This window comes from Channa argus, chromosome 8 (assembly GCF_033026475.1).
Source record: "Channa argus isolate prfri chromosome 8, Channa argus male v1.0, whole genome shotgun sequence".
Taxonomy (NCBI): domain Eukaryota; kingdom Metazoa; phylum Chordata; class Actinopteri; order Anabantiformes; family Channidae; genus Channa; species Channa argus.
In genome coordinates this window covers 5,224,663-5,248,158 of record NC_090204.1, presented here as the reverse complement: position 1 = coordinate 5,248,158, position 23,496 = coordinate 5,224,663, and the positions used below count along the sequence as shown (strand labels likewise).

At 37.3% G+C, this 23,496-nt stretch overlaps 2 protein-coding genes across 14 annotated transcripts; one reads left to right on the top strand and one right to left on the bottom strand.

Moving 5' to 3' along the window:
- Positions 1-116: 116 nt before the first annotated feature.
- On the bottom strand, positions 117-10,578 carry exoc1 (exocyst complex component 1). Of its 7 annotated transcripts, none has more exons than XM_067512207.1 (21): positions 10,422-10,578; positions 9,596-9,727; positions 9,384-9,514; positions 9,125-9,284; positions 8,900-8,917; positions 8,025-8,212; positions 7,665-7,892; positions 7,385-7,517; positions 6,584-6,693; positions 6,213-6,281; positions 5,115-5,264; positions 4,077-4,185; positions 3,129-3,173; positions 2,666-2,829; positions 2,423-2,536; positions 2,038-2,117; positions 1,728-1,956; positions 1,411-1,594; positions 1,126-1,325; positions 660-854; positions 117-563 (listed from the first exon to the last, which is right to left on the bottom strand). In XM_067512207.1, exons 2-21 carry the CDS (start codon positions 9,717-9,719, stop codon positions 411-413), a joined length of 2,784 nt encoding a protein of 927 aa, XP_067368308.1. In that variant the 5' UTR covers positions 9,720-9,727; positions 10,422-10,578; the 3' UTR covers positions 117-410. The 7 variants fall into 7 exon arrangements, with proteins under 7 accessions (XP_067368308.1, XP_067368307.1, XP_067368310.1 ...); XM_067512206.1 differs by having other exon boundaries at positions 9,596-9,731; positions 10,422-10,577; XM_067512209.1 differs by lacking the exon at positions 3,129-3,173 and having other exon boundaries at positions 9,596-9,731; positions 10,422-10,577.
- Positions 10,579-18,258: 7,680 nt separating this feature from the next.
- On the top strand, positions 18,259-22,550 carry nmu (neuromedin U). Of its 7 annotated transcripts, none has more exons than XM_067512231.1 (10): positions 18,259-18,406; positions 19,031-19,086; positions 19,201-19,248; positions 19,337-19,390; positions 19,531-19,560; positions 19,717-19,767; positions 20,724-20,798; positions 21,494-21,547; positions 21,629-21,671; positions 22,242-22,550. In XM_067512231.1, exons 1-9 carry the CDS (start codon positions 18,259-18,261, stop codon positions 21,662-21,664), a joined length of 552 nt encoding a protein of 183 aa, XP_067368332.1. In that variant the 3' UTR covers positions 21,665-21,671; positions 22,242-22,550. The 7 variants fall into 7 exon arrangements, with proteins under 7 accessions (XP_067368332.1, XP_067368333.1, XP_067368330.1 ...); XM_067512232.1 differs by having other exon boundaries at positions 22,193-22,550; XM_067512229.1 differs by having other exon boundaries at positions 20,724-20,813.
- The last annotated feature ends 946 nt before the right edge of the window (positions 22,551-23,496 follow it).

The window sequence follows — 23,496 nt, the reverse complement described above, 5'->3', positions numbered from 1 at the left end:
TGTACATGTCAATGGTTACATTTATGGAAGTTTTCATTAATTTCCTTTTAAACCTTATAGGTTGTTCGGATCGGTGGGAGAAAAATGATACAATGATTTTTTTTTCAATCTCAGACTTATTGCAATGCAAGTTTATTATGTACATATGGCATAAAGAAATAAAATATATAACAATTTTTAGACATAAGTTGAATTTCAAAGAAATGCAGATACATACAATGCCAGAGATATATGCTCCACTGTCCAATGAACAGATCTTCCTCAGAATACTTAGACACACACACACACACATACGCACACATGAAATGTTCAATGTCCAAAAAGCATTACAGGATGGTTTAAGAGTAGTTAGTGTTTTTTCAGCCATTTTAGTGCCATGGTGACTCATTCAGCAGTGCCTAGCAGTTAGGTTAGTGAGACTGAGCGATGCTGGAGAAGTACTCCAACATATCCTGGATAGTAAACTCCATAGTAATTCCAGATCCAGGGTAGCATCTGCCAATCAAACCTTCAAAGTGCTTATACTGACGGATGAACTCGTCTTGCATGGAGTGCCACACCACCTGGTGGAGTAAATCAGGAAGTGCTAAAGTTTAGAGATGAGATGAAGAATGAGACACTTTCTATAGGCTGATCAACTGTTTTTACACTTTTATTACCTGTAGCAGACTTTCCTCCTCACAAAGGTGTTTATCCACCTTCTTGTACAGGTTGTCAAGTCCTTTTTTTACTTCTTTGCCAGGATACTCTTTGATAACTTTTCGCAGCTCTTGTTTGCTGAAGGCCAGCTGGTAGCTCACCTCCTCCTCACGCACACCCTGAGCTACACGTGCCTCAACTCCTTCAAAGAAATGCTGCAAGCAAGTGACCATAAACAATAGTTCATCTATGATGCATAAATTATCACCACTGAGTAAATGTTTACATCCTGCATTAGGTGTACCCCATCCCAGGTTCTCGAGTGTCTGACTGACTGAACACACCTGATTCCAGTAATCAGAAGTGGTTAGGTAGATAGAATTGAGAAAACAAGCAGGACTGTGGCTCTTGAGGACCTGGAATGAGGACCCTCTGTTCTAGTTGGTCATATTATGATGAACTGTAAAAGATATTAATACTACTCACATTGAGTTTTTCTAAAGGCTGACCCAGAGAGTTGATTACATAGGACTGCAGATGGTCTGTGTACTTGTGCTTGGCCTCTCGTCTTTCTGCATCCAGGCAGGAGATCTTTAGACGTGACAGTGTGGAAAAGATGTGGTGAAAATTCTCCATCATCACAACATCCCGCGGTGTCTTCTGGCTTTCGTTGGCTACTTTTTCCACTGGGAAAAACAATCAAAATCCAGAACTTTGTTTTTGGGCCAACTATCCAAACAATATTTGACATTTGATGACTAGTAGTCTCACCATTCATGAAGACTGCTCTAATGAGTTTGACGTAAGCTTTATCCAGGTCCCCTCGACGTTCCGCACTACGGAAGATTGTTTCAGCCAACTCAGCAAACTCTTCAAACCCAGTAACAAAAGGCAGAATACCAACTTTGCTTTTTTTCGAAATCTTCACTTCCTCCATCTGTCTTATCTGACCAGACTGTAAGAAAACAAACCAAAAAAAAAAAAGCATCTTACATTGAAACAAACCATGGTTTAAACAAATAACGACAAAATAAATAGGGAAAATGAAGCTTTTCTCTCTCTTTTCTCATCATCTGAACTCCACTCACAATACATTTGTCAAAGTTTCTCTTGACAGTGACCAGCACATTTCCCAAAGTAGTGCTGAGGTAAGAAGCTGGGTCAACGTTCTCAGCCGTCCACACATGGTGACTCATCTTCACCAGCATGTAGAGGGAGTTAAAGCTGTCTATCTTGTCACCCAGAGCAATGAGACTGTTCAGCTCCGTCTCAATGCTCTGAAAGATTTTATTCATCATCAGCCGTACCATGTCTTTCCTGAGATGTGAAAAGACAGAAAGTTATGCGAAAAAAGTGTAGTAAAACACAGAGAAAAGAAATATTAGCGCAATTACTCACTCTGGTGAGAAGGAGTGTCTGTGTTCGGCCTGAGGTGGCATTCTTGATGCCGCAGTTCCATCTAACTCCTCGGTTTCTGGCTGAAAGGACGATATGAAACTTGACAAATCTAAACAAATATCCACCTATATGAACACGAATTGTGCTCCAACTAAAAACATGTTAGCCTCTGTTATTGCCGTATAATTCCACACTTTAGGGATTTATTTTTTTCGATCTTCAGAAAGCAATACACAAGAACAGCTATTATTGTAAAGTGAAGTAACATTATTCTTCTGGATTAGTGTCTACAGAGTTTCATTCTGTAGCTACTTACAGTTGCTATTGACTAGGTGGCTATTTGATCCTTGCCACAGCTATTTCCTGTATGTGATCACCAATTTACCTGAGCAAGAGGAGGAGTAACTGTTGGGTGCTGCTGCAGCTTAAAGAACTTGCTGATGAAGTCTTGTTCTGCCAGACACATTGGCTCCAGCTCACTGAGGACCTGCTCAAATATCTGCAAAAAATACAACAAACCAAACAATCAACTCGTTTACCCTCTCAAATAAGAGGAAGATGTGTGCACACATTTATTTCCATTCCATATGTAAATCTTTGATTAAATCTGTGTCTCTGGAAGTTTCACCTTGTCAAACTTGGTCCTATCTGCCACATCCAAGTCAGAGGCTGACATGTTGCCCATGTCCAACAGTGAGGAGGACTGCGAACGCCTACTGTTGGAGCCTTGAACAGTGAGCTTGTTTAGGCTTGAAGTAGAGCCTGTTAGCTTTCCAGAGCTGCCATGAAGGCCTAGGACAACACCACAAACATAGAATTATTACGTGTTTTTACTGGGTGTGTGTGTGTGTGTGTGTGTGTGTATATATATAAAATTAAAACCAACATTGACTTCAGTGGTGAAATGCATTTATCATCTGATCAGAATATGGGATGATGCAATAAGCAGCACAAGTTAACATTCGGCACAAATCAAGCGGGCACATGGTGAGGTAACTGGAGGGGTATAAAATGGTGTATACTGGTTTGGTGAAGGGGTTTGAGTTATGTAAGGCACAGTGGTAAGAAACAGAGCCAGATGTCATACTTACTTTCTGTTTCTTGTTTGAGTGCACTCTCTTTCCGAGGAAGCGTGGCTGCAGCCAGTTAGAAAGGCAGGCATCAAAGACAGAGACAAGTTAGGCTTAAAACATGCAGCATGACAGAGGGGGAAAGCTAGAGGTTAGATGTACAAAGTTACATATACTGTATGCTGAGGTGCACCGCAGTGGCTTGGGAAAATATTAGGGTTTTGACAAACCTTTGGAAAACTTACTTTTCCGGATAGAAAAACTAATAGACTGCATACAAACAATGGAGTTTTAAAATTCTGACTAAAACCTAATTTTAACTGAGTCCTAATCAGCTATTGAATATTGTATGTGTGGTTCTTTTACAAAGGGATATTCAGTGACTTGGAAATGTTCTTATATTTATCGACTGCTTCTGCTTTTCAATAACCTTTTCGGCCAGGATGCCGATCCACAAGTAGCTCGAGCTTCCAGATACAGGTGTATTTGTACTACAATCCTTTAAACACATTCCCCCAGGTAATCTCCATTAAACCAATCATGTGACTTTGAAACCGAACTGGCCGCACCAGTGATGACTTATGTAGCTTACTTTAAAGGTGTGAAAATCTTTATGCAATCGCTTATTTTCAGTTTTATATTAGTTACAGTTTATTATTGATTTGCATTGCTTTATAGAAATGAGCAGTTTTCGCTTTTTATTCTAATTTTCTATCAAAGAAGATAAGTTAAATGACTCAATGTTTTGAAAAATCAGATGGGGAAAGGAGTTGGGGTGGGGGTGAATGATTTTGATAGGCACCGTATAAAAAGCTGAAACATGAAGCAGAACTTCAACACTTCAGAAGTATAATACAAAAACTAGACAAGATGCAGCTAAGTCAAATGCAGTCAAGTTCACATGAAATGGAAGAAAGCATAGAAAAAGACATCTATACACATAACAGGCCTGTGAATAGCAGCTCTTACCAAACTTGCCCTTCGCTTCCTTGGATGTACCCGCCATCTTTATTTTGGCAACCTCAAAGAAGTCTTTGATTTCTCGCTCATATAGTCTGCTCATATAGTCAACATAGGTCTGAAAAAGTTTAGAGAAATATAAAAGTATTAGAGAGATGTTTCTTTAAAAGCAAAACACCTTTTCTTAAATGCATTTTAAATGTTAAGAGAGTTTGACAGTTTGAGTCCTGGCAAATCAGATAAAAACAAAATTAAATATTCAGAGTAAACATGAAGCTACAGCCATTAGATAATTAGCTTAGCACAAAAGCTAGAAATAGCAAAGTTCTGTAGAAAATTATGTATTCTACCATTAAACACCCCTAAAGACAATATAATTAGACTACAATATCTTATAGATGTAGTCCGTACAAAAGCTGAAGTGTGAGAGGTATTTGTTGGTGAGTAGCAGAAACTTCCTGGGGTCTGTGTGGCTAGAGGCTTATGCAAGATTCTAATAATGGTTTTATTTTATTATTCAGAGAATCAGGAGAAATCTCTGTATCTTTTGAGATTATGTACTGTGGATGGTGGGATCTTCAAAGGGGTCAGAAATGCTCCTTTTATACCCAGTCATTACTGGGTATTACCGACCTGTTGCCTAATTAGTTGTCAAATGTTCTATTTGTTTTTGATTTGTGGCAATTATTTTTCAGCCTTTTGTTGCCCCTGTTCCAACTTTGTTGCTGCCATCAAATTCAAAATGAGCTAATATTTCACATGAAATATGGGCTGATGATGAGATTTGCAAGTCATTGCATTTGTTTTTTTATGTTTTACACATCGTTGAATTGGGGTTGTAGTAATTTCCATTGTTAATAGCAGGTGCTTCAGTGTTTGCAGCAGTATTAAGACCAAACATGCTTTATCCACAGTAAACAATTCAGTCTGAAATCTTTAGCATACAGACATTAAAATGGTTTTAATCTTCTCATCTAAATCTTGGCATGGAATTCAGAAAATGGCCAACTATTCTTTTAAGTATGTTTTTCAGATATAGGCACTGACCCTTGACAATCCCTCATACTTCTCCCTATGAGTGTTCTTTAGCCACTCCATGAGTTTGGCATAGCGCAGCAGGTCCCTGTGGAGTACGTTGTGTTTGGGCAGGGTCAGCTCTGCTGTGTGCTGGGACAGGGTGGAGCTCTGGTCATGGCCCTTGGTGACAGAGTGAAGGAGAATTAGCAGCATATTTAGTCATATAGCATTGACAACATTTATATTTAGTCCCATTCTCTCTCTACATGGAGAGTCCCTTGAAAGTTTGTGAACTTGTGTGAATGTTCTTTCTTTCTGCAGAAATATTAGCTAAAGTGTAATCAGATCTCGTAACAACAGATAAAAAGAACTAGACAAAATATTACTTTTTCTTTCATTTAAAAATGAAAATTAACAGCCCCATCCCCCAGCTGTGCACTGCTGGTCCAAGCCCGGTAGAAATTGGGGAGGGTTGCGTCAGGAAGGGCATCCCGTGTAAAAACATGCAGACAATCTGCTGTGGCGACCCTGAACTCACAGGATAAGCCGAAAGGAAAAAAAAAGAAACCATTCAAACAGGTTCACAAACCATCAAGCACCACTGTACATACAAACACATCCCTCGAATGATTTTTTTTTTTGTCTTTCTCAGATTACAACAACAAACAACTTGTTCAACTTCACAATCCTATACTTCTTCAACTCATCTTACTGACAAGTTTATTGCACTACCACTGGCATACTGATGTGATGTTCTCCTCACTTCCCCTCAGTGTTAGCTGTTCAGCCTCAAGTGTTTTTACTTAAAGACATGCACGCAAAGCAGATGACACAGGATTTTAATGCTACGTGACCATCTGCAACAAAGCCATGTTAGCACCCAAACATAAAAAGCACTTAGCCAAGTGCAAACAGGTGGCGAAGGAGGAAAGAGCTGGATGGTGTCCCTTCAGCAGATCAGATGAAAAATGTTAAATGTTAGGAACATATCCCATGCAATGATTTAAATGCTATAGTAGGCTATGGAAAGCCGCAGGTCTAAGTAATGACATGTAAGTTGGAGTGAGCTATACCAAGTCAAACATTAGCAAAGAGGAGGCATGTGGGGGTTGCTGTGAGGGTACTCACTGGAAGTGACAGACAGGAAGACCTATAGAACTGAGGGATGGTCATTTTGAAGTGACTGAAGTGGTTGAACTGACACAGAGAGAGAGCAGAGGGGGATGATTTAAAGTGAACAACACAAGAAACAGGAATAGGTGGGACACAACTGGAAGGACATGAGCCAAGAACAAAGTCTCAGCTAAACAGGAAATCCATGAGGGGTGTGAGAGAAAAAGCCTGGAAAAGAAGAGGAAAGACTGCACCCCACCAAGGCACAGCAGACTTGGCAAGATGTGAGGACAACACACAGTCTGACTCTAATCACCAATAATCTCTGTGGCAGACTGAACTAAACTTCCAATTGGAAACACAGAAAGCCAATAAAATCCCGTTACCTGGTGAACAAACACATTGTTCAGGTGATTGGTGAGGCGGCGAGCGAAGGTGTCTCGCAGCTCAGCAAAGAGGAGCTGTTGCTGCTTCACTGCCATTAGCTTTTCATGGCCTTCAGAAGAAATGCAACAACACTTCAACGGGAATGCAAACTTCAAATCAATTACAGTTTCCAGCTTAATTAGCTGCAGGACTTGGCATTTAATGTCAAGATTTTGTGGTCTAATGTCAAAATAGAGGTATACTTATAGATATTTTGAATTGACCGGTAGCCAAACTTTCCACGAAACAGTAAATGTAAACCTAATGTAAATGTAAATCTAATGTAAACCTACATTTTTAGATGTGAGCTTTTGTATGAATAGATAAAAATAACTCAATTATTCAATGTTGGCTGAGAAGGCAAAAACGCTATGCTGTACTTCTATATAAATAGAAATTAAATGACTGAATTTAAAGAGACAATTTAACAAGAAAAGAAAATACATCTTGATTAAACTATTTGCAGATTTATTTGCCTATTTTTCATTGTTACAGATATCAGTTAATAGCCAGCACACTGTGCACAGCTCTGCAATGAAATACGATTTTAACCAATTTGTAGCAAAGCAGCAGACATAAATCAATTTTGGGAAACACTGCAGACCGTCGCATTTATTTTTCACTAGCCCACTCAGGCAACTGTATGACACATTGCACTTGCCTGGTTATAGCGTTTACTTGCCCTGCACAAGCGTTAATGTCAAGCCCTGAGCTTCCTTGTTGATGAAAAGTATTCAATAAAACATAGTTTGTAAACCAACCTGGTCTGAGGGCCACATTCATGCACTGCAGAAGAGCTTCAGAGGCATTGATGCAGGCCTCAATACCTTTAGGGGAGGTGAGTTCCCCCTCCTGCAAGGCCCTGATGTGTCCTTTTGAGAGGTCCATGTAGTTCTATGTGAGGGGAGACAAACCATGGTCAAACAAGTTCTTTATTACAAGTACTTTTAAGTTTTTTTAATAAAACAAATAGGGAAAACTGAGGATTAGGGTATGGTACTTAATTTAGTAAATATACAGTGGGAAACATGTGCTCCTAACCACTAAGAACTGGATTTCATCCAGCAATTTGCCATTGTTGGTGTTGCTGATCTGAATGAGGCGATTGCTCTGTGAGATCTGGTCCATCTGCTCCTTGACGCTCTGAAGCATCTCCTCATAGCTGCTCAGCTTTCCCTCAATGGTGTCCACCTCAGTCAGAGCCTCATCCAGCAGCTGCATCAGGATATTGACCTGCTTCTCCGATGCCATTATGGACTGGATGTTGGCCTTTAAACAGGAAACAATGAAGAGATCCTTAACATGTTCCTGTGTTTCTTCTCTTTTAAGCTAACATTTCAGTCCAAATACAACTTTATATACTTTTATATCAGGTTTCATCTTAGCAGATGCTTCACTCACCCCATCTAAAACCTGCAGCTCTTTGGAGAGGGCCTCCGCAAAAGCCTCGGCATTGGAGATGGCATCCTCGCACATCTCCATCATGCTCTGGATGTCTTGCTCCTCGCGGGTGCTCAGCTCCTGATAGTCGTCCAGAGCATCCTCATCACCGCCAGTAACACTCTGGCTCTCGCCACTTGGCACAGACTCTGATACAATAAAAAGAGATTTATTGATTGTGTGTCCAAAATAAGTGCTGAACAGAATTTAGGTAACTTCTGACACTCGAGCTTTCATTAACCTCTTGTAAGGACAACTACATACATAAATTAAATCAGTAATATTTTTTACAAAGTCATAAACTATTTTACAATAATAACATTTTGAATAGGTGTACTGATTTACCACCAGCTACTCATTTAATAGCAATGAAGTAAACCTTGCATACATTTAAAATTATCATAAATATAAGAATGGGTTATGTAACTGCATAAAATAATCATAGGCAGTGAGTTTAGCAATTTTGAAGCCTGTGAAATTACTTATCAGATAAATGAACAAATATGGTATGTAAATCAAATAAAGTACACTTGAACTTTATTTTGAACTTGAGTTTGTTAAATAAAAAAATACATTAATGAAGACATGACAGCAAATAATCCTATGAATTATTGAGGGATGAACAAGAACATTTACTAAAGGTGAAGTAAAAACATAAAACCTAAAGGCGTGCTATGATTACAGAAAATAGTCATGCCCATCTTTAGTAAGTAAGAAATTCAAACAGCAGGAGTCCTAAGGTGGTGAGCCCTTCTAATGAGAGTCGTGGTTTGAGTTAATGAGGTAAGAATGCAAGAATGGAGACAAATGAGGAGGGGGGGTTAAGTCCTACCAACCTTCCGCTTTAGGAAGTTCTGGCCAGAGAAAGTTTAAGAGAGAAAAGCGAGAACAAAGAGGAATTTAACACAGAAACCCATACCACAAACCAGGATACAAAGAAGAAATGTTTAAACATGCTATTAATAAACAAAACTCAACCAAAAGCAAAGTTTTGTATTTCTACAATACCCCAAACATGTCCAATATACACTAGGGTCTAACGGAGAAGAGAGTTTGCACACCTTCTAGCAGCTGTGAGCTGACATTCACAAACTCCACCTTCTTCCTCAGATAACGTTGGTTCAGCTTCCAAATGCAGGAGATAAAGGAGTTTTTTTCAGCTGTACTGCTGGCCACCCACCGGTACACCTTTTCAAAGTGAAGGTCAAATTCTGGGTTTTCCTAAAGAATGTGTGTTTGATCAGAATGAAGGACAAAAAGAACTAAATGACAACAAGTAAAAGAATAAAATATAAGTAAGCATAAAGGAAATCTTCTGACTTTGCTTGCATCTTTGGCATCAACTTCTGTCAGATCTCGAAGTTCCCATGTTTGCTGTCTCTTATAAAAATCGCCTTTGTCAGATTTTTTCACCTTCACCACTTTAACCTGGACAGGCCTTTCTGTGGTGACTGGAATAAAAAAAAAAAAAACATTTTGATTTAGCAATTATTTGTTATTTAGAGGAATCTATCTGATTATTACCAATATACCTGTAGCACACAGGAAGCAGTTCTTCTTTTTCTTCCCTGCCTTGCAGACATTGACGATGCCGAGCAGACGCTCGTCATTGGGAGTGAAGATGTCTCTCTGGAGAGCATGCTTGATGGCTGTCATAGTGGATGCTGTCTTAAAAAACAGCAGATAATTTATATTAAAACCACAGGGAACACATGTCTATTCTACATCCATAGAAACTAAACAGAACTAGCTTAATTTACACACCATTCAGCCTACTTAACATTTTATGAGCAAGAATCAGGCATAATCATAACCAATGCTATTAAAATACACTATGTGGTCCAACTTACAAAAGCTGGGCACTCACTTTGCAGCCTTTCCAAAAGGTATGAAAGCAGACAATTGCTCCTTTTATCCGGATAACATACAACCGTTGTTCTTCGGATTGCTCATGTAATGTTGAAAAATATTTTCAGAATGTATGTTACCACTTTAGTTTTACTACTTCTGTCTTTTGGCCCTGCAAACACTTTTAAACACTGGTTAACGTTAGTGAGCAGGAAGGACACGGGGCTTGGGGAGAAAAGGCAAATACCAAGTCAGTTACCGGTGATGGCTACACTGTACAAAAGTAGTGAAGGACCCAGAGGACCTTCCAAAAATAAATGGTGGCCACTGTTTGCTAGCTGGCATCTAGCGCTGATGCTAACTTGTAAGAGCTGGCTACTGTTAGCTGCACGTAGCACGTAAATATTTTGCATATAACAGCAATCTAATCAGCGGGAACACTGTACGTTTAAATAAAAAATGAAACTGGTTTCATTTTTTATATAAATACGTATCATAAATAGCAGTTACCTTGTTTTGTCAGCCCACCAGCCCTTTGCAAACGAAACACCCTCTTCCTTCCTGGTTCACAGACGGAGCTGACATGTCACGTGACGGCCCAGCGCTGTGCCGCTGGGTGCCCTCTAGTCATACTGACTGACTTTTTTGCAAGACACCTTGAAGACTTCCCCAAAGCCTGAAAAGCAGAGAATTGTTTTTAATAACTTGATTGATACTTGCAATTACATAACATCATGTAAAATAAAGATAAATTGTGATTTATTACATGATTCTGAAGCTCAGGATCTTCACTGTCAGAAAATTCACATTATAATCTAATTACCACACCCAGTTTCTGGCCATTTCAGCCTATTTTAGCATAAAAAAGAGCACAATATGAAGCCTGGATGTCTATACTTTTCCACAAAATATCTCACACAACATTCTTTAATCTAAAAATGCAAATTCTCAAAGTTACTATAACAATGTAAAAAATATAGTCTCCTGTATTGCTGATTGTCTTGCTCATCACAGAGAGTGGCAGATGTGGAAAAAGAGGGAGAAAAGGCAAGTTCGCTAAGACATTACTAATGATTTGCACTTTTCACACATCTGAGCAGAGTGATCTAACCTTAAAAAACATTAGTTGAACACTTACAGAAATTGAAGTGAATGAAAATGCAAGTCATCTCAGTCTACACATTGAATCAGACGTGATAAAAAACAATGAGAAAGAAGCAAGTGATGTGCAGATAATGCCTAGAGGTGCACTGTCTGTGTTGAAGCTGTTGTGCACAGACAGATGCCCAAGCTCTCAGCTGGTGAATGTGCCATCCGCTGTCACCACCAGTTAAGTTCTAGGTTTATTGCTGCATGTGACGTAAGCTTTCAAACTATTCACTTTATGGGAAATACTTCAAATATGACTTGGTGGTAGATGTATCTTCCTTAGAGGTTTGAGTCATACACTATAGGTACATCTTATGCCAAGAATTTAGGCCAAGAATGCAGTATTATTGTAGGCTGTAGAAGACTATATTGCAGGTCTTTATGGTTTCCCTTAACACTTGGACTTGTTCATCTTTAATGCACTTAGGAGCTTGCACAAACATACTGAACTGCTGCTGTGATATACATTTGTATGATCAATGATGTTAATATGGAATGTGACAGGAAAAATAATTTTGCCTTCAGAGAAAATTCAGAGAAAGTTAGTGCTTTTTGGATAGGGCAAATTATTTTACGAAAAAATCTTCACAAATGGTTTCAGTTTCAAGATGTATTGTGTTATGTATCTCTGTAGAATTCAATAACAATCCTAACTTAGATTTTTTTGTTAACTTTACTCAGTTTTTAACAAATGCAGTTGTTACTAGTTTTCTTGCAGGGTGAAAAAAACTTTACTCTTTGTTTTTGAGTGAAGCTAAAACACTTAACCAGTGGGAGGCAGCAATTCACAAAAAAAATGCTTAGTCTGCCAGGAGAACTTTTAGGCAGGTATTAACAAGGTCATAGTATAAAGTATAGATGGGGTAAAAGCATCTTTGTGCAATTCATAAATCCAGTCCATTGACCTTTTTCTGCTCTTTGAAAATCTCCTCTGCGGATATTTGCCAAGGACCCAGGGAGGATTAAATTTTTTTGAAAGTGCATTGCTGCAAGTAAATATATTTCCCATTTATGCAATACAGTGTGGAGAATATTTTACACTATGGTGGGACTGATGTGAGAACTAAATAATTGCAGTTAATTGACAGAAGAAGCGTTCTTATATGGAACGGCTGGGTGGCTGAGGGTCTATCTACCTTGGTAGTATAGTATATAATTGCTTAATATTGTGATATAGTGTAGTATTGTTACAATAGTAATCCACGTCGATTCATTTTAGGGGGAGGGGTGGGGTTGACGAACCATGAGTAAAGACGATGTGACTAAAGTAAAAAGCCATTTATTTTTTTAAGGCAATATGTTTGCATGATATTAGCAAGTACGTCAGACTGCTGTAAAAATGACTATAACTCAGACAATAAAGTTGTAGGAAATCTCACGTTAGTTGACCCAACTTAAGTGATTTGTTTTAAAGACAGCACACAGTACACTCAATATGAAATGACATTGTTTGAAATAGTAATTCTGAGTACTCCTTACTGAGTTATGAGTACACTATAAGTAAATTTGCAATAACTGTACACTGTTGTTTTAGCTGTATACATTAAATTGTAAACGTACTACACTTAATAAGCATTTGTAAGTACAAATACAATTCCTATTTCAGTTTACTTGTTTTTTTTTTCAAGGCAATTTGTTCGCATGCTTTGTTTTATGTAACGTTTACTAATCAGAATTCAAAAATCAGTCTCAGTCCGTGCTACAAGGAACATTTTATTATCAGGACGTGGAATAATAGACTCACACATTTTCCCTAGGGGAAGCTAGTATGGTCATAAAAACAATATACCTTTCCATCCACACATGTATATTAGACATCATAACTTCACGCATGCATGCAATCTTTTTTTTGTTTTGCCACATGATGTATTTTCCTGTAGTCATGATTCATCTGTGGCTATTCTGGCACTTACTGTCTAAATAGTTGTTATAGTTACTGTCCATATAGATGCGTCGTGAATGGCAAAGGTCTGTAATAATCTCTGACGTTGATGCTGACACAAAAACAATCACCTCAATCTTACTAGATTGCAGTGGTGGTAAGTAACTAAATACATTTACTCAAACACAAACATGCATTACTTGTACTTTACTGGAGTTTTTCTATTTTAGGCTTCTTTTACTTTTACTCTACTGCAATTCAGAGGAAAATATTGTACTTTCAATGGGCTGCACTTATTTAGAAGCTTTAGTTATTAGTTGCTCTTTAAATATTAAATGTTTGTTTTAAATTTAAATTTCTAAATAAAAATTTCAAATGACAAAAAAATGGTTTATTATTGTAGATTACCCATGAATACAATTAAAACACAATTTAACTACCTGTCAGTACTTAAATTGGTTACATAAAATTTGTTCAGACCAGCTGTGCCAATTTTGTTCCACACCAAGTCGCTAGGTAACTTTGGCCCTTTTGCCATTTTACCTTTGAGAGTTTATCAAATTCATCAATTTCAGTACTATTAATAAATAGTTTTTCTAAGAGTACTTCTGTGCTTTAAGTACATTTTAGAGCAAATTTCCCACTACGTAGAAGATTTTCAGGCAAATATTTATTTACTTAAATTTTGAGCTTGTGTATATTTCTACCACCTTTGCTAGAATGTACTAATGCAGAAACCCATTTTGCTTATGAAAAAGTTTGAATGGAGCAGTGCTTATTCAGAGGAACACAAACTTCCTGTGGTGGGCTCTCCAGGTGAGAGGTGTTCCCATTAAATGAACTTGTTGTGTCAGGAGGACACTACGCCGACGAGGGAGCCCCAGTGACATGCACGGAGGATGACATGCAGGTGTGGCTTGCAAACAAAAGGGCTTTTCACACCGACACAGCAGCATCAGGGGAAGGTGATTACATCTGTGTAATCTACATTTGACATTCACACTGGTGATTAAAGGCTGATAGCATTTTCTATTTCTGTTTGGAATCAGGGATGTTTGTGTTGCTATCTGGATGGCATTTTGTGCAGGCCTTTATTATGCTTGAAGAAGGCATAATCAGTGTCGTTTTACCCATCTTTGCTACTTTGTCAGCTGACTGCAGCTGACTTAAAAGATACTGTAACTTGCACTTTGCATCTTTTTAAGTTCATAGCTTTTTCATTTTTGAGGCTCAATACACTAACTGATGTAAATCTTCAAATTAATTAACTCAAGTGTTATTCTATTGCCGTTATGATGCTTTCCCTTGACTCTTATCATGTGGCTTCCATCATTAAATCCGGAAAGAAATTATAGTAGCACCTGAATGCATCAATACAAACAGTCTGCACAGAGCAAATTGATGGTGGGAAACTTGTGTGGATGCTCATCCCACTTTGGTAACCTCATCTCAAGGTCTTCATTCACTTCTTTCAAATTGCACACACAGAAGAACACACTGCCAAACTGAAGTAAGCATGAGAGCCGTTATTATGTGGGCATAGCTCCATGCAGGGCTCTTTGCCTATTAGGATTGTTGATGATGTGTGCAATTTTGTTTTAATCATGTAATTGTGTATGTATGTGTGTGTATGTGAGGAGCGGCAAAAGTGCTTTCAGTTTGTGTGAGGTATGGATTAGGTGAGCTTTAGTGAAAAAACATGTATGAAGGTGATCAAATAAAAGGAGACAGTGGAGAAAAAAATAAAGTCAAAATGTTGCAGGTAAAAAAAGGATTACTGCAAATCAGATGATCACATCTGAACAAGAATAAGTATAATTTGCTTCTGTGCAAATGAATTCAGTTTGTGACCAGAGACAATGTTTGTTGATTATAATAAATCAACAATAAATTGAAGGTTGTTTCTTTATCAGCTTCATCACTGCATTGATGAAACTGAAGGTTAGTGGACTGGAGCTGTGAGTTCAAACACACAAAGAGACAACAACCTATTATTTGTAATTAGAGCAGCTCACTAGTGTTTACATAGAAACTACAATATGTTTTAGTACATACTCATCCTACATCTAAAAGGGAACTGGGAAAAAAAAGGTGAGAATAAAGTATCTAAGGAAAAAGCTTGTATAGTTCATTGTATAGTAAGGGAAAAAGAATGGCTTATAGCAACCTTACTGTCATTTAACTGTGCCTATAGTGGAAATTGTGGATGTGTTATGATAGAATGTGATATATAATCATAAAATGTTATTATACTTATAGCCTACTCGCTTAGTCTAATTGCACAAAACTCAAAACATATGAGTGGATGTAATATAGGTGGGTTTTTATCACTTGATACACTTTTTTACACTTCATACATTAACAGCAAAAGCAGGTATCAAAGGTGTGTAGTTAAGTATTTCTTATTCATCAGTATGTATATTTTATGAATATTGCAATAAAATTGACAAGAGATTTCCTTTTGCTGGTTAGAATTAACATGTTTTCTAATCTAAATGACTATATACTGTAGGTGTCACATGACTATTTCAGATGTCATTCTTAACTTGCCCTGTTGTTTGGCCTAAAATAAGCACTTCCTTCATGTAAAGAACCTTCTATACACATGATAAACCTGGTGAAATTGTAATTTAATAAAAAAAAAAAAACATGTTTCTCACTGAACTGCACTATTACTCTTCTGTGGAAAAGTCCTTTGTTTGGGTGCTCTGCGTCCACCTTTACTTCCTCCCATTGTGGATATTCTCACTTTATACATTATCTAATTTGTATGATAATTAGAGGCTGCCTAACGTGAACAGTACTGCAGAAATTACACGTGGACTCATAAAGGAGGATAGATAAGATTTAGAACTGCACAAGAAAGAGTGCAATGTGTGTTGTGGCTCCAAGGTATGACAGTGTGTGAATCACAGACAGTAACCTTCCCTCAGTACCTTTGGGTTTTAACCCAAATTAACCAATTAAACCAGTGCACGTAAATGCCAGCCAACTTTGTAATAAAAGAAAACAGTTTAAAGGTCACAACATTTCAGCACTTTTCCAGAATAGTAGACCAAGGGTAAACAAGAAACAAGAAACAAGAACTACTACGGAGTCTGGTCACTGAAACAATTCAGATGTTAACAAACACTGCCATTTCCTCTCTAATGGCCAAAATAATTATTATTACTATGACAGATCTGCAAAAAACATTATATGTAGTCTTTACTGTTGCCCACTAACCTCTAATTCACTCAAGATAATAAGGAAAAGTGGAAGATTACAGTGGGCAGAGAAATTAGTGTACGATGATGACAAGGGTGGGGATGAGTGTGATGATTCCCTGGAACTGGTCAATTATCAGTGTGCTCCATTTGTTGCTACCCATGCTCTCAGGCAAAGTCACATTAAATTTCAAATACAAAGTTGTTGTTGTTCTCTGTAAATGTTTTCATAACACAATCTGATTCATAAATTAGTTATAAAATAAAGACTTTACTTGCATACCAGATGAAGGATAAAGTTGATATTCTCAACAGATTTGTGTGCATGTTAACAAGTCCAATGCAAATGCATCACATATGGTTTTGGAAAATCCATATACATCTACATGAGTCCAGTAGATCATAAAAATCTGATTAGCTTCATCCATTTCTCCTCCTTCTTTCTCATTCTAAAGCCTGCCTCACTTGTTATAAATGTAGTAAACTAATTACAGTCAATGTAAACACACCTAAATTTGTGTATTAACACATTTTTTATCCAGTGCTGGGCTGTGGCTGTTTTTTTTATTTTATTATGTGTCATTTATTGTGACAGGAGGGTAAGAATTATAGTACCCGAGAAAATGTATGCCTACACACAAGCAGCTTTACCCAAAGAAAAACAAAATAAAATGGTAATTTAGTAAGAAGCCATAATCACTGTCTCTACTATGTTTTTTTTTTATTTATATTGCACAATAGTAGAAATGCATGAAATACTGAATAAAAATTGGAAATGAAAGCAGATGTCATACAATAATTATAACAAAACAAGAAAACATTGGCGGAGCAATATATATTACAGTAAATGTACAAAAATGTGTCCTGTAGAAACATATTATCCAACAATTGTGTGATGAAGGGCAAAACTAAATCACAGTATAGAAAGTTGCAGTACATGGAAAAAATGAGACACAGCCTCATGTTGCTCCTGTTTGGCCACAGAATTTCATCCAACTCACACCTGATATTCTGCTCACCTAAAAAAGCAGGGGAGGATTCGTCTAGTGTGCTGTATTCAGCCCCTGCTTGCTTCTACTGTGATGTCACATGCAGCATTCATAGCTTCAAGAATACAGTGGCGTGAATTTTATCTCAAGCGACTGTATGTGAAAGTCACAAGGGGGTTTGACATTTTGACAACTCAAATAAAGTGCATGTGATGACGGGACATTGAAAATAAATCTGAAATGTTACTGAGATGCAACGGAAATATAGCTACGACTGATAATTCTCAAACTGCACTTTGAGAATGAGACTTGTTTTAAATTATAACTTTGAATGTCTTTAAAAGAAAATGAGCAAACTCTATGGAGACAAACAGTAAAACGCTACATCCTACTTAAGCGATGCTGCTCCAAGCAGTGACTACACACATTGTTACTTATCCTGTAAGACCACAACGGATCATGTGGTCCGCACGTTGCATTGGAACAAGTTATTTTATTTTGTTTTCCAATTATTAAATTCAAGCCGGATGCCCTTCCCGGTGACCGCCTCCGCGTCACACACACCCCAAATCTTTACCGAAGTAGGACCGGGACCTCGGATGGGCAGTTTGGGGTCAGAAAGAGGAGCACTGCCCGGTCAATGCAAAGCATTGCTAGTCTAAATGCATTTTTGTGGGTGTGTTTTTTTGTGTTGTCTTTATTAGGTTATTAACAATACCATAATAATAATAATAATAATAATAATAATAAAAATAATAATAATAATAATAATAATAATAATAATAATAATAATAATAATAATAATAATAATACTTTTGTCCGAAGGTTACCCGCTGGAGTTCATATTTCACCAACCCGTTTTTAACTTTCCCTGAGGATTCACATTGATCTAGTCGGTTGATCAAATCTAATAACTTTTGCACGGAGCTTTTAATGACGCACTTAAGAGTCAGCGCGCAGGAGGGTGTGTGTGACACGAGCCTTCATATTTCGCTGGCATGACACAGAAACTCTCAGAGGAGCAAGAAGTCAGGCGGACGGGCCCTATTGAACAAACAAACATACAAAAAAAAAAAAAATAAAAAAAAAAAAGAGAGAAGAAAGGCCAGCGACAAAGGGAGATGAGGACCTTCCAGAGCCAAAGTCAGCCTGCACAGCGCGGAGCCTCCAGCAGCCTGCACAGCCTCAGCAGCAGCGCCATGAGTCCACTCAGCACGGCCAGCATCACCTTCGCAGCCCTGCTCATCCTCACCATCCCAGTGTGCAAAAGTAAGTTATGTGAACCATTTATTCGATATATTTAATTATAGCTTTTGTCTATTTAGCTATCTATCAGCATTATTATATTGTGTTTTGAAAACTTTAAATGTAATTTAATATTTATCAATCAAAATTCAACCAAGGCTATGGAGAAAAAATATGTAGGAAACTTTCTATTCAACCATCCATCAATGTCATCAGAGACAGTTTGTCAAGAATCTGTGGACAAAGCTCTTCTGTTCATCCAACATTTTGACACAATGTGTCAAATAAGTGACAAAGTCACAAATGATAAAGAGGCACATATATTTTGACTGACAGCTGCTTCTTTCCATGAAGTCAATGGGAGTTGATTGACTTGTTTTGTTTGAGTGACATTTTTGATTTACATAAATATGTTTTTTAAATTATAATATATTATGATATCATAACATATTTCATAATAACTCCCAACCTAATGTGTAAAATTCAGGTGAAGGACATACTGTTTGTCATCACAGCACAGCAGAGGCACTACTGACACATAGCTTCTACATCATCATGAATTATTAGTATCATTATCATGTTTTTCAGTTTTGGTATTCATTTTATTGTCTTAACTGTGTGTTTCTGTGCTGTTCAATGAAACAAAAGGCAGTTCAGCAGAATTTCAGCAAGCCACAACAGATCAAAGGCAGCTACTCAGCCAGGTATGCCCAGCAAATCGTATGTTTGGCCAAAACGTATGTTAGTTTGTTTGTTTCTTTCTTTCTCTCTTTCTTTCTTGTATGTGCATCCTTCATTATCTGTGATGCTCTCTGCAGATAGATGCTGTGTGCTCATCTTACCTTTCTGCAGACATGATGTTTTGGGTAAGTGAGGAGTCTGATTTTGTCTGGTTTGATTTTATTTATTTCATCACATATAACACACTTATAGTGCCTCTGGTCATTTTTCTAGGCATCTGATGTCTTAGGTGAACTCTGTGTCTTGATGCTGGTTCAGAAGTCAAAGGTACCCTACACTTTACTCTTTAGTGAGTGTGCCACTACTTGCAATTGAAATGGATTAAAAAAAAAAAAACAGCATTTCACAATTGATTTTATGTTAAATGGCATTGAAACACAGAAGAGTGACATTTTGTTTTCCACCAGGAACTGAACGTGCAAGAAAATAGTAAAAGGGTGAGTAAAACATTTTCTTTTTGACCTATGTTCTCTGACACAGTTGGACTATAGAGACGTACTGTATCATAAAATTAAACACAATGACAAATGTATGTTGGCTTGTTTGTGTGTAAATGAGTAGTAGTTTTTTAATGCCACACATTGTATGTGCAGTTTTTATTTCACTATTCTAGACCACAAAGTTCTACCTTGTCACAGGGGATGGTAAGTAGGTTAAAACATAAATCTGCAAATCTGCACCGCTATAATTTATTGCTTAACCTAGGGAAGCACCTCACCTTGTTATATATACAATTCAAGTCTGGTACTTTGTAATGAGTGCAGAATAAGTTATAATTTGACAGACGATAATGCCAGTCATATGAAGTATTCACACTTTGTTCCCCAAATTAAAATGCATGCAAGTAGATCAATGTAAGGATGAATGTATTCACGTAGACGAGTATTAAATCAATGACACACACTACCTACACGGAAAAACTCCTGGCCCTACTTTAACTGTTTTTGTTCCCTGTAGTCCATGTCTCCACAGCCTAATGAACTTCTTGGCTGCAGGACAAATTAGCTTATGATTACCTGCTCTGACACAACACAAACTTCAATTGAGAAAAAAAAAGGAAAAGTTACAGAAGAAAAATATGATGCTGAAATGTGTGTACACCACTTAATATTGCTACAATATTGCTACTTTAGCCTTAGGGAAATAAAATATTAATGTACATTTTGATGGTTTTATGCATCTGTCTACAATAGTTTTTGGTGACATAAATGGAAAAATAAACAATGCAGATGGCTGCTTGTCTCCACTTGTGATACAAATAAGAGCTGAATTTTATTATTTACATAAATTGCATTATTTTCTTTAATGACCAAGAAACCATATTTCTTCTATGAAATATGAAGCGATTTAGTTTTTGCTCCTCCATCACTCATATATTATATAATGCTGTTCCATGTTATGTGTTTATTACAACACTGACACTGAGGCTGCAGTTGCTACGGTTGCATTGAGGAAATCTTTGTTTGCATTTTGCATTGCATGTTTGTGTGTGTTAACTAGAGGGAAACAGTGTTTCTCTATTTGTCTGCGTACACACTCCATATGCTGTAAATTCATGTTTGTGTGTCTGGCTCTACCTGTGTGTGTTTATGTTTGTCAGACCCCTGTGTTGCACCCTCTCCTACACCTAGTTTCTCAGCTCCATACCAGAAGAGAGAGAGGAAATTCAGCACGCGTATGTACCGCCCTTGTCAGTTCTCCTTTCAGTTGTCTTTGCTTTTAATCTTAACCACTAACTGATAAAACAAAGATGTAAAATACAAAGATGTTTTGTTTTCAGCATTCACAAAACTGTTTGCAATAGGACATTAAAAAAGATTGTTTTGCGTGAAATCTTTTTACAAATTCTGGCTTAAACAATATATATTCCAATCAGAGTTGTAATAACATTTCGAGAATTAAGGCTAAATGTATGAATGGAAAATCATACCAATGCACTAGTTGAAGCAGTACGTTATATGTGTTGATGCTTCTTGCAGAAGAAAAATACTATATTGCGTGTTGTTTTTAACATGTTGTCCACTTTCGGAGCTTAAGTGCCAATAATGCAGTTTCACATTAGGCAACTCTACTCACCTCCTATATAAGTTCGGTCTAAATCATTTGTTCTTTCCCAAGCTGAGAGTAATTATGGTCTAAAACTAATGCATCTGACAGGTCAACTTATCTCTCATTGCTATCAAGCGCTGCCATTCACAAAGTGAACACTGAGGAATTGTGAGCTAGAAACAGAATGTTTTTTTTGGAAAGTCCAGACATAAAGAATTGATTGTGTGTGCTGCTGACTTTTGTTGGTAGGAGAGATTTAATAAAATATAGACAGGGACATTATTCTATTTCAGTTACATTGTATGGTTTTTGTCTGTACAGGCTAAACTGCAGGGCCCTGGGGGAATCCAAAGCAGAGGTTACTTCCTCTACCGGGTATGAACATTTTTACGTCAGAACTTTTTTTTTTTCTCTAAACCAGATGAACATGAAATAACATTTTGTTTGGATTTGCAGCCACGAAATGGAAGAAGATCTTTAGAATATGAGTAAACTGAAGGTAATTTTCTAATGATACCTTTTTCTTTATTGCTTTCATCTCAACACCAATTGAAAGCCATAAAAAGATATCACTGTGATATTTTTGCGGTATAGGGGACTATTTCTTTGAAATATAGTTAATAGTTGCACTGATACTTACAAATAAACAATATTAGTGCCTGATAGGATTTTATTTCTCTATCCCTGCCAACCTATAGCTAACCCAGTGGTTTTTAAAGTTTTTGTGTCTAAGGCATATTCATAATATGTATCACAATATGTATTCATATTTTATCTGTGCCTCTATAACACATGTTACCACTCTTATCACACACTGCCTTGCTCTCCCCTGCAGTATCTTGTTGGACAGAGTTCTCCTCATTTAACGTTAGCTCAGTTAAATTATTTGTTAGTTCTTATTAGGGTCAATGTTAACCAATGTTAATTCTGAGTGGAGCCTTGCCTTTTGATTTAGCACCCTTTCCTACCAATTTTCATATGCTGTTGGCAGTAGTGAGAGACTTGTCTGTGTTCTTGTAGGTACAATCATGTACGTTACTATGTTAAAGCCTCCACCTTTGAACCGTAGTGTACAGAGACGACATAGACCCCAAGACCTGAGCTGCTGCACCTGACTGACATGAGTGATCCAGACCTAAGCCGCCTCTGCCACACCTGTATTTTGAAGTCTGAATGTACACAATGAATATAGAATAAATAATACAGTTTATCATATTTTATTTTGTGTTTATCAGTGTCATTTGCATTAAAATGCTATCATGTGGTCATATATTAAGTTTGATTTGATGTGTCAGACAAACTAATTTGGAAATGCATGAACGCAGGTATGTTTACGTTTATAAAACTATGAGTATTTTTTTCCAAATTGTTAAAGGATTAAAGTTAAGAGAAATTACACCGTACACAATGTCACAACTAGAGGTGTCTGTTAATGTGCACTGCAACTTCAATCAGTAGCTACTGTTATTACCAGTAGATGTCGCCCTCATCGGGATGTTATTTGCTAAAGTTGGGATCTTTTTACACTACCAAAAACAAAGCAAAACCAAAAAGCACACGAAAATAACTTAATGGTTTCAGTTACACTGCTTTGTAGTACGAAGAAGAATAGTTAAATGAATGCTGACTTACATATTGTGTCCAGTGTGAACTCAAAGTGACTTATATAAGTACTGGAGTATGATTGCTGACAGTTTGAAGTCACAACTGGACACAGAGGAGACTACAAAATCCTAAACATTAGGAGATTTTAGATTTGGGTGAATTTTAGTGTTTTTCTGCTTGCTGCCTCAAGACTGCCTCTGCTGATTTGCTGCCTTTTAAATCCCTGACATAAAATCAACAATTTAATCAATCTTTTACGTTGGACATAACCAGTTTTTTTAATTGAACCCTGCAGAAACGGATTAGACTGTTTTGCATGTACAAGATGTTTGCAAATCCTCTTACATCAGTGAATACCGAGGTGTTATGCAAAAAAGGTTTCTTCCGCAGTTGTTCATACATAATGATTATAAATAGAATGAACATTAAAGGCAATGATTTTTCATATTTATTAACAGTAAGTTGGTCTCCCTTCCATGGAAATGTAGAACAGCGCCAACCGCCCTTTTACTTCATAACTGTGGCCAACAGTGGCATTGCAGTTACTGCTGCTTTGACTGTTGCCATGGTGATGAGGATCACGCCGGAGATTTTTTTTGGGAGGGGGTTAGACAACATTGTACAAAATATCTCTATTCTGAATCTACTGAAATATACACAAAAAAACAAACACTAAAGTTTCTACAAAACGTCATGGCTTGCAAATGCTATAAACAAAA

Excerpts from the sequence above, each read along its gene's own strand:
- exoc1 (XM_067512207.1), bottom strand. The coding sequence starts at position 9,719 with ATGACAGCCATCAAGCATGCTCTCCAGAGAGACATCTTCACTCCCAAT. Across the intron at positions 2,830-3,128 it reads ACTCAAACAAGAAACAGAAA|GCCTTCATGGCAGCTCTGGA; the intron begins GTAAGTATGACA and ends GTGTTGTCCTAG. Across the intron at positions 2,118-2,422 it reads TTACTCCTCCTCTTGCTCAG|CCAGAAACCGAGGAGTTAGA; the intron begins GTAAATTGGTGA and ends TCGTCCTTTCAG.
- nmu (XM_067512229.1), top strand. The coding sequence starts at position 18,259 with ATGAGGACCTTCCAGAGCCAAAGTCAGCCTGCACAGCGCGGAGCCTCC. Across the intron at positions 18,407-19,030 it reads CACCATCCCAGTGTGCAAAA|GCAGTTCAGCAGAATTTCAG; the intron begins GTAAGTTATGTG and ends ATGAAACAAAAG. Across the intron at positions 19,249-19,336 it reads CTGCAGACATGATGTTTTGG|GCATCTGATGTCTTAGGTGA; the intron begins GTAAGTGAGGAG and ends TCATTTTTCTAG.